Source organism: Protopterus annectens, chromosome 5.part0 (genome assembly GCF_019279795.1).
Source record: "Protopterus annectens isolate FY-2018-M chromosome 5.part0, PAN1.0, whole genome shotgun sequence".
Classification (NCBI taxonomy): Eukaryota; Metazoa; Chordata; order Ceratodontiformes; family Protopteridae; genus Protopterus; species Protopterus annectens.
The window spans coordinates 551,078,344-551,088,309 of NC_056735.1; the positions used below are offsets into that span (position 1 = coordinate 551,078,344).

At 34.6% G+C, this 9,966-nt stretch overlaps 1 protein-coding gene across 1 annotated transcript in view; it reads left to right on the top strand.

Annotated features, from left to right (window-relative positions):
- Positions 1 to 6,695, top strand: part of CADM2 (cell adhesion molecule 2) — a gene marked incomplete at its 5' end in the record, with an annotated part of 1,428,667 nt that extends 1,421,972 nt beyond the window's left edge. Inside the window, one exon of the mRNA XM_044071843.1 lies at positions 1,662 to 6,695. Within this exon, the coding sequence (XP_043927778.1) occupies positions 1,662 to 1,780 (119 nt within the window). The remainder of the gene's footprint in view (positions 1 to 1,661) is intronic.
- Positions 6,696 to 9,966: the final 3,271 nt, after the last annotated feature.

Genomic DNA, 9,966 nt, shown 5'->3' on the forward strand with positions numbered 1-9,966 from the left:
AGTTGGTCAAGGAAGATTTAGCTCAGTAGTTTAGTGGCACAGGTGACAAGGCAATGTGAATTTATTAAATCGTGGTGGATGGTTCATTGGTTTGAAGGGCTGGGGTAGGTTTGATAGTGTCTTGATTGACAAACATTGGCTATTGTCAAAAGAGGTTTTACTGGGATGGTTGCCATTGGAAATTTCAGATTTATTGGGATAGAATTGATGTGGTATTTATTTATGGATGTAAAAAGTTATTCTGAGGGTGGTTCGTTGGTTGGCAAATCCTATGATGGTCATTATATGTTTTCTTGTTTATAATGGATACTTGGTGTGATGGTTGGATTGTTATTGAATTGATTTGAAAGAAAATCTCATTTGGTCAATTTTATATACACTGGTCAGTAAAATAGGGCTGCAGTTAGGCAGGATGGTATGCAATTGGCCTGGCGTGGTTTCATGTGGCATTGGATTTAGTGTTATGGTGGTACATCTCATAGGTAATTACCTGGGGAATCATTATGAAGCTACTATTGGTAGTTAGGATAATTGAGAATGTAGTTAATATGGTGAGGTTGTGGCAGTATTACTTTAGCATGGGTGAGGGATTATTGGTTTAATTTCAGCCATTCAGGCAATTGGCTACTTTGGGTATTTATAGGATAGGGATTTGTGAGGTGATGACAGTGATCCAGTTTGGTTTAGGGAGTACACCAAATAATGATTTGGCTTAACTCCTTTTAGATGTTAGGTTGTTGGAAGTTTTGGGAGGAGGGAGGGGGAACAGCCTGGTCAGGCTGGTGGGTAGAGAAAAGAGGAAGTCTTGCCCTCTTCTGTTCCCCCTCTGATGATGGATGTTTCATTTCAATGACTTGGGAAAGGAAAAAGTGCAGCTGGATGCTGCTTGATAAGAAAAATAAGCGAGTGGAGGTAAGGACGCTACTTATTTGGTTGGATGGTAATTCAATAAATGTAAAAGAAGTGAGTGATGGGATGCTGCATCATAAGTAAATAAGCAAGTGGAGGTAAGGACGCTGCTTACTGGGGTCAGGATGAGCGAGGTCATGCTGTCCTAGCTAACATTACTTGGATGTTTATGCTGTGATTAATATCAACTATACTATGTTTAAATTGTGATTAATAAATATTGGGTGACAAAGTTATGTTCATGGAAATTTAATAAAGGTCGTCAAACATCATTCAGTGTGATGTGTTTATTGAAGGGGACCAGGACAAAGGATAATTTAAAAAAAATATATCAATAGCATTCAGCAGAACAGAATTTCCAGTTTGTGTATAATCATTTCTTGATATCTTATGAAGCATGTTATGTGCAGATAAAGACATCTTTCCATTGTACAGCCATCGAATAATACTAAAGAAAGTGAAATTACTTATTGTTGCTTTTCTCCTTAAGAAACGTATCGGCTTGGCATGGCACAGTCAGCATCAAAAAGAGCTATGACTTCATTTTATACACTTGCCTGATGCATTTGCACACCTGACTTTTTATATATAAAATGAGACAAGAACGTACATCATGCTTTACTAGACATGGCACAGTTCAGTATATTATAAGAAAAATGTTATGTTTTGCAATAAAATGTATAAATTACTTATAACATTTAATTACATGCTGTTAAACATAACATTTTTATTTTATTTTATAATGTCTGTAGGAACATATTTAACAAATGAAGCAAAAGGAGCTGAAGATGCACCTGATGCAGACACAGCCATTATCAATGCAGAAGGGAGCCAGGCCAATGCTGAGGAGAAAAAAGAATACTTCATTTAAATGCTGGCTATGTTTCTTAAAATGTTACACATCGGACTGGCTGCTGGAGGACACTGGCTATTATTCTCTAAGCCTACACTTGACTTCATTAACTACCATGTTGCTATCACATTTATTATGCTGCATATCACTATTTATAGCCAGCCAATGCCAACAACCAGCTTCTGAAGGAACCTACCATTCTAATTAGCATTTGTAGTACAAAATCAATTGAACTGCCTGTAATTCATCCCTCATTGGTACCTATGTTTACAGTGCCTGAATATACAGACATCTTTCTTTCTTAACCATCTTGCATAAACTGACAAATGCATAATGGCTCTGAAATATTTCCAGTATTTTTATGTACAAATGCACAGCCAAATATGTTATTGAAAGTAAGAACTGTCAAGTCTGATAATCACATGACTACTGTTTGTAGTGACAGTGCAAAAGGTATCTCAAAACAAAACAAATTGCAGATAATACAAAGTACAGAGAAGAATGTTCATCTGTTAAGGCATAAATAGGTATATTGTACATGCCATAGCTTCTTTGCATAGAAGCTGAGAGACTGTGGAAAGGTTAAGGCCTTCAGGTGTTGTCACCTGCTGGCAGGCCCTGTACATTGCATATAGAACCTAATGTGCATGCTGACATTTACCAGTTTTTTTTTTTTTTTTTAAATTTACAGACTTTCTTTTTAAAATGTGTTTCTTTGTCCACATTCCCTGTTATTACTGGCTATCATAGGTGTCAATCACCATTTTTATCATTAAAAAGGAATTATCTGTTAAACAAAATCCTTACGATACCGCAGTCTGTTGCTTCAGTAATTTTCTATGCTGACAATAGTTTGATGTCTCCAGCAGATTTTATATATGTGGAACATGGTATTTGGACATAACCTGGTCTTCTCTGCTCACCACCAATCTCTTTGCACTTCTTCTTAAAATGTTTGTCGTAAAAGAACAGCACAATAGTATTTGAGTCTCACCAGAGCATCTCCACTTTGTTTTTCATGCACAGTTATGGCCTCCTGAATTGTTTGTTGGATTCTAAATGAGACCATACTATTGCGTTGTTGTAATGATAAGGGAAATTACCATGATAAATAAGAAACAGACAAAGAAAATATTATATTATCAGTCTAACGGCTGTTAATGTGGATATGTGCTACTTGAATTTAGTCAGTTTAAACTTTAATATTATTATTAGAAATCTTTTTCTGTTACTCCATATATATTTTTTTCAGAAATAGTAGCTACAACCACACATAAAACTCATCACTTTTGCATTTAGCATTAACGTGATTTAGAGAAAGGAAAGTCAAAAGGCTACTTTAGTAACATTTTGTCTGCAGAAATATTTTGACATTGTGCCTCGTACATGTTTATATCACTTTTTAAATAAGGTTCCTTGCAACTTTTATTCGTATGGATTACTGGCTAACTTCATTTAATTTCAGAGCACATTTTTTACACATTTTAAATACTTTGAATATCTATAAATTTCAGTTTATTCAAATAAAATCAAAATGTAATCATACCATCCGGATATGTGTCTTGTCACTTTTATCCAATGCAAACTGCAACATAAAGAGCTACAGCCTACTGCCTTCATGTTGCTTATTGTTCAGTTGAAGCAGCTTAAGGTTATAATATAATGTTTACCTCTGTAAAACATACATGTCTGTATATTCCAGCACTGTTTAGAAATAATTACTTTATGTTTCTTGTTCTAGTTTGTTAAAATATATAAAATGGAAGCACAACATTAACAAAACGAACATTTAAAGCTAACAACTGGTGTGCAGCCTCAGGTTGTGAATTTTCTAACCACATTTGATCATGTGTTCTTTAGTATATAGCTCTAGGTAAACCAATGATGACTGCTGATACTGCAGAAAAGATGTCACTTTATTCTTAATTTTTATTCAGTTGTGTGCATAGCATCACACAGTAAATCAACATCATTTTATTTTAGTCGACAAATTTAATACAAAACTGGAAAAATAAAATGTCATATATATTAATAAATGTGGATGATGTAAAACTCACATTATTAGTATATACAGTAACAATAAATAAGTACATTTCAAGTATGTAAAAGTTTGTCCTACTTACATATTTTCTTGCTTCAGGCATCTGACATTACAGTAAACAAATGAGCTATATATATATATATATATATATATATATATATATATATATATATGTGTGTGTAGAATTTCTACAATTTTGTGATCTTAATACCAGAGAGCTGAAACGTTAGCACGCTGAGCCCACAAGGACATATATTCTTGGAAGTTTCATTTTTGATTGGACAGGCTCAGATTTGTACAATAATGTCAGAAAGAAAACAAAGTGAACACCAGAAAATAATATACAGTGAGTTATGTATAGATGGATTAACTGTTTATATTAATTCTTGTCTATGCATTTTTGTGAAGTATAAATAATTGTAAGTCACTCATGTAACAATCCTATTAGTGCATTTGGGCATTTTCAGTATTACTAGATATCTACCATGCTCTTTATTCCTCTATAAAAATTTGTATATTTATGGACTACACCCTAAAATTCAAATCTGAATAGAAGTTTTGGTTTATGTAAATTATTAATTTTTTAACAAATTAATTAATGCTTTAAACAGTGTTGTGCTTAAGAATCATGCTACAATTTTTGTCATCCAGCATCACCTATATTATTGTACACATTGTACAGCTGTGAGGACAAGTTAACAGCATATCTTAGAATTTATTGTGCTTTTCTGATCTGCCCTGTTAACCTCTTTCTTTTGCATGGCAATTAAATGTCAGCCTCCTGGCACCATTCAATCTTAAATTCAGTAAATATGATTATCTTCTCATCTGTATGTGTCATAACTCTGCAGATAATATAAATATCTTGGTTGCAAATTTTAGGTATAGTAGAAATGCAGTACCATTAGTAAATGCTCTAAGATGAGAGAAATGGGTCTTCATATATTATTTTCTGTCTAGGTATACAATATTAAAAATGTAAACTGGGCAGGTTTCAAAGCCAATATTACAAATCCTGATTAAAAAAAATACTTCTTAAGCTATTTGTCCTAGCTTCCATGATTATGGCTGCTCATTTTATAAGGTCTCAACATATAAATAATTAAAGTAAATTGCTTAATCCTCATTACATATTAAATCATATACATTTTTAGAGCTCATATACAGTACAACATTTTAAAGACTTTATCTGTATTGGTGTGGTTGCATGCTTGTTTTTACAATTCACTCTATGCCATCTGTGAAAAAATGCAATAATGTGTGAATATAGTATGGTAGTTTGGCAGTATAAGATAGGTGCTACTAGTCACATAGAAACTAATTTAGATGCACTTGAGAAAATGTTATATTTGTAAAGAAAGGACATTCTTTTCTTTACATTAAGAGGAACTGGTTATAATTAGGTAAATGAAAAATCAATTCTTCCTGTATAGTTTAGTCACATGTAAATAATTTGCCATAGCCAGTATTTACGCCCAATGCCAGGATGTATATTGCACAAATTTAGACTGACATTTTTTTTTTTCAGATTTCAGCGCTGTGATCAATCATTTTATTTCTTTTATTTCTTTTCAGTGTTATGCTGTATGCAGAAAAAGTCCTATTTCTTTCCTGACAAAAAAAAAATCCGTAGTTAAGCACATAAATTGCAATACCCACATGCTTTAAGAGCATTGCTGGGGTGATAGTAGGACATTTACAAAAAGGGACTGTTAATTTATTCAGTTTATATCCTGTTCCATTAGTTGCTCTGATTTAGATTACATTAAATGCTGCACTTCCTGTAACTGAGCTCACCTTTTGTGTACTTTTTTTCTTAAATAGCAAAGAGCTTGGACAGTTTTAAGGATTTTAGGCAAATTGCAGCTACTGTAATAAAAAAGCAAAGTCTAAACTTATCATTACTGTACACAGTATCTTAGTTAATTTGATATTGATACAAGTTGTAAAGGACTATGTTTAGTACATGAACAAAAAAAGTAATAATCTGGAAATAAAAGGCTACACAATTCAGACAAACAGAAGTCAAGCCAAATGTGGCAAAATAAAAATAATGCATTGTAACAACATAACTGTTGCTTGAAATTGTGTAACACCTTCTTGTAAACATATTTGTTTGAAAAGAGACAACATGTCACATTGTAGCAAGCTGATATATGTTGCTTGAAATTCTGTAGCACCTCCTTATGATGCAAATTATTTAAAAATGGAAATTTGTCCTTCTCTCATTGCTGTATAGGTATATTACAAAAATAATGGAATATACATAATTTAAAGTGCTTATTATGACTCATGGAAAACTTTAAATTTATTTCTCTCATTTTTTTTCCATTGAAAGTTGAATAGAATGGAAGGAGCACACTGTCTTTTAAACTTACAGTGATGTATGCATGCACATGACAGCATTATCTCCTATTTATGACATCATAGTACATTCCACATTAGCCACTAAGGACACATTACTAAATGACATCAATTAAAGAGTTATAGAAAGACTAAAGAATGGTGCAAGGTTTCACATAAATCTTATTAATACTTATACTATGAATATACCGTGCATTCAGAACATATGCAAAATATAAATGTTTTTTTTCTGTAAATAATGTGTTTTGTAAAGTTTTCCTAGAGATATTATGAGCTCTTTAAAATTTCACTCTTGTTTCTTTGTGTTTATTTTCTTTTTTTCTGCCATGCCCAGCTTGTAACACTAAATGTAGTATGGACTGGTATATAATTATTCATTTTATTGCATTAGTGTAGATTTTGTATCTCAGGAATATGTTTAAGTCCCACATAGAAGTAGGCCACAGTATCAGCCTAATTAGCCTGTCCAGCTACGTTGATCCATGTTTTTTAATCATTAAACTGTTAATAAAAAATATTCTAAGGGTCTTCATTTGTGTTGTGCTTGATTTCATAGGAGTCTCAAGTCTATTTGAGTACAGCAAAACGCCTGAAGATTCTTTCAAGTCTTTCTTTACATAAGAGTTATATGGATTATTTTGCTATTTAACATGTTAATTATTTCATCTGATATGAAAACACTCTTGTGGTTGGAATATACTTCACAACTTTTGTGCTGTTTGTAGATGCTACCCTGACATAATAATTACATTCTGTAGTTAATGATAATTGATAGTAATACTTGAAGTGCAGTACAACAGAAGAAAATCATTTGTTTGCTGTTTATTTATCCTGACACTCAAGTGAAACTGATCATAGATTGCTTTTGCTTGATACCTTTATCACTCCCCAGTAGAGATTACTCTAGTAGTGCAATCAGACTTTTCAGAAACATCATACACAGTTACTGATTAGAGTTTTCTGCAATAATGCTTGCTGACAGTCCTGGCGGTAGTGTGATTCCTAAAATGGAATCATGCTCTTTCAGGGCTGTGGACAAGGAACATGTTGCACACAGTGTCCTGAACAGACAGGCAATATCTTATCACTCAGACAAACAAACAGGCTGACACACAAACACACACACGCACATGCCAGAGCCACTGTCTCTTATCATAGTGGCTATACTATCCCAACATCAGCCTGTGAAATAGAGCAGAGGGTGGTACACATTATGTTTGTCTGGCAGCTAGCATAGAAAGTTAACATTATGATACTGAGCTGTGTCCTAATTCATATGTCCAAGGCAGAGGATTTCATTCCTTCCTCCTCCATTTGCCTACTGTGTAACTCTGAGCAAGACAGTTACCTGAGCAATTCTCTTGGGTCGCACCTACAAGGTGTATTTGTGTTCACCAGACTTAACCTGGTCAACAAATTTGTTCTTTTACAGTCATTGCAAGGGGTGAGTCATAAAACGTTGTTGCCATGACTGTGGAGGCTATCATTCTCATACTACGGTAGTGAAGTGGAGTGGGTATAGCATCCCCTCCCACTGCTTCGAGCACCATTGCATCACTCTTCCGATATCAGGGTAAGTAACGATGTGGCAGTGAACTTCTCTGCACTGCAGCATAATCTGAGAGATGTCCCTTTCATCCTGTGTGTTATTTCCAAGACTGGTGATAAAGCTGCCCAGGTATGTCATGCTGAAAAAGCCATTGCCAGTTTTAGAGGCTGGCTGGTTCTCTGCTGCATTTCATGTTTATTATCTCTGTTACTGCATCCCCAGGAATTCCCTTCCAATATTTCCTGTCTATTATGTTATTCACTTCTTTGTGAATCATAGATAGACAAGGCAGCAGATCCCCATTTGTATCCCAATTTTGTATTTGGGTTTCTAATACCATGATGGAAATGGACTGCATTCCTATGTCAAAGTACAATTACAGTTCATAAAATTAGGGTTGTTTCAATCTTTGATGTTAGAGAAAAGTGCTCTTTTCAACACTCACAATATATATTGTAAATTATTTTTTTATTGGTTCTGTTACTCTTACTGTTATTGAAACTACCTGTGTATGTTTCTTCCACATTATTCAAATTTCTGATTGCAAATCCTAGTATTCAATGACTTTGTGTGTTCCTGAACATGACACTATAATTGCTGGGTTTAGCAATTTCAATGATTAATTTTACTTTTGTCTTTTTTTTTCCCCACGGGCTACAATATCTTGTTTTCCTGCATCTATTTTCGAACTGTTTGCAATATGTTATCCCATGTAATATAAACTTCATAATTTTTGCTAATGTTTTGTGATTCATGTTCCCAGTGTTTCTAAGCAACTTCTAAATTGTAGTGTTTGCACAATCCTCAGTGTAACAGTCCTGCCACATTATTGTGCCTTTCAGTATACAGATGCTCAGTGGTGAATGTTTTACACCTGGCAACAAGATAACTATTTCCAGTTCTGCTTTATAGAACCTACATTTTTGTATTTTTTAAATCAGCATGTACATTGCCCATTGTCTTTGCCATGATTATGAGCCCCTCTTTTGGTTTTATTTACCCTTTCCTGCATCAAATCATTGTCAACATGATGTTGGTCCAAATTATCTCTAAAGTTCTACTGGTAGTTTTCTTTTTTCTTTTTTGCTACTTTCAGTTGCTGTCTGATTTGTGTTTACTTCTCGTCTGATTTTGATTTCCTCCCTGTTCTGAAATGTGTCAGCTAAACAAAGTTAGGACATTATCTTAGACTTCTCTTCGTACTTCAGAAATTCCACTATATTACAATCTGATGAGCTCAACAAATATGTATGTATTCTCATAGGTTCATAGGTTCATATGTTGGTACTAGGCTATCGGCCCTAGGGCCTATACAAGCCTAGCCATAACAATTGCCTGGATATTTTTTTCCACAATACATACTTCCCTGGACCCCTGTCTAGCAGGGTGACTGATGTGATCCCCGGGGTGAATTTCCTATCTCCCATTCAATCGTCAAGGTTCCTTTTGAAGAGGGCCAAGGAGGCGCTCTGCTTGACATGTATGGGCAGTCTATTCCAGAGTATGGGGACTCTCTGGGTCAGGGACCTATCCCTCCAGCATGTTTTATTCATTGTGATGACAAGATTTAGATCCCTGGAGCGTTTGGCTCTGAGGGACTGGGATTTCTTTAAGTGGAGCATGTTCAACAGCTCAGGGTTTGACATGGCCTTGTATGTTAAGCAGAGATCGTCTCTGAGTAGACAATATGCCACAGAGTATAGCTGAAGTTTTTTTAGATGGTCAGCACAGGGTATCTGCTTTAGGCCTGTGATTCTTTTAATGAGGCATTTCTGCGGCCTTTCCAACTGTTGCAGATGTCTTATGAGGTACATACCAAATGGGGTGTTGTACTCTATATTGGTTCTAATGAGGGACGAGTAAAGTGGGACAATGACCGCCTTTTTTCTAGATGAAAAGCCCTTAGTGATGAGGTGTGCCATATAGAAGGATTTCCTGACTGTTGTGACGATGTGGTCATGAATGCAGACCTTTATATATGCAGTTAATTTCAAGGAGGACCATACCTTCTTCAGATTAAAGGATGAATAATATCGGTATGTGTCAGGTTTTATAGAATGTTTGATAAGCATGAGGCATTTTTTCATGCTTTCTTGTCCAAGTGATCAAGTACTGATTGGGGCCAGTCAATAACACCATAACTGCAATTGAGAACAGGAAGAGGAAATTGGTTTATAGCTTAGACTTTACTCATAGATGTCAAGCTTTAGGTTTCTGAAGTATTTCTTAATGAGCTTTATTCTCATTTTT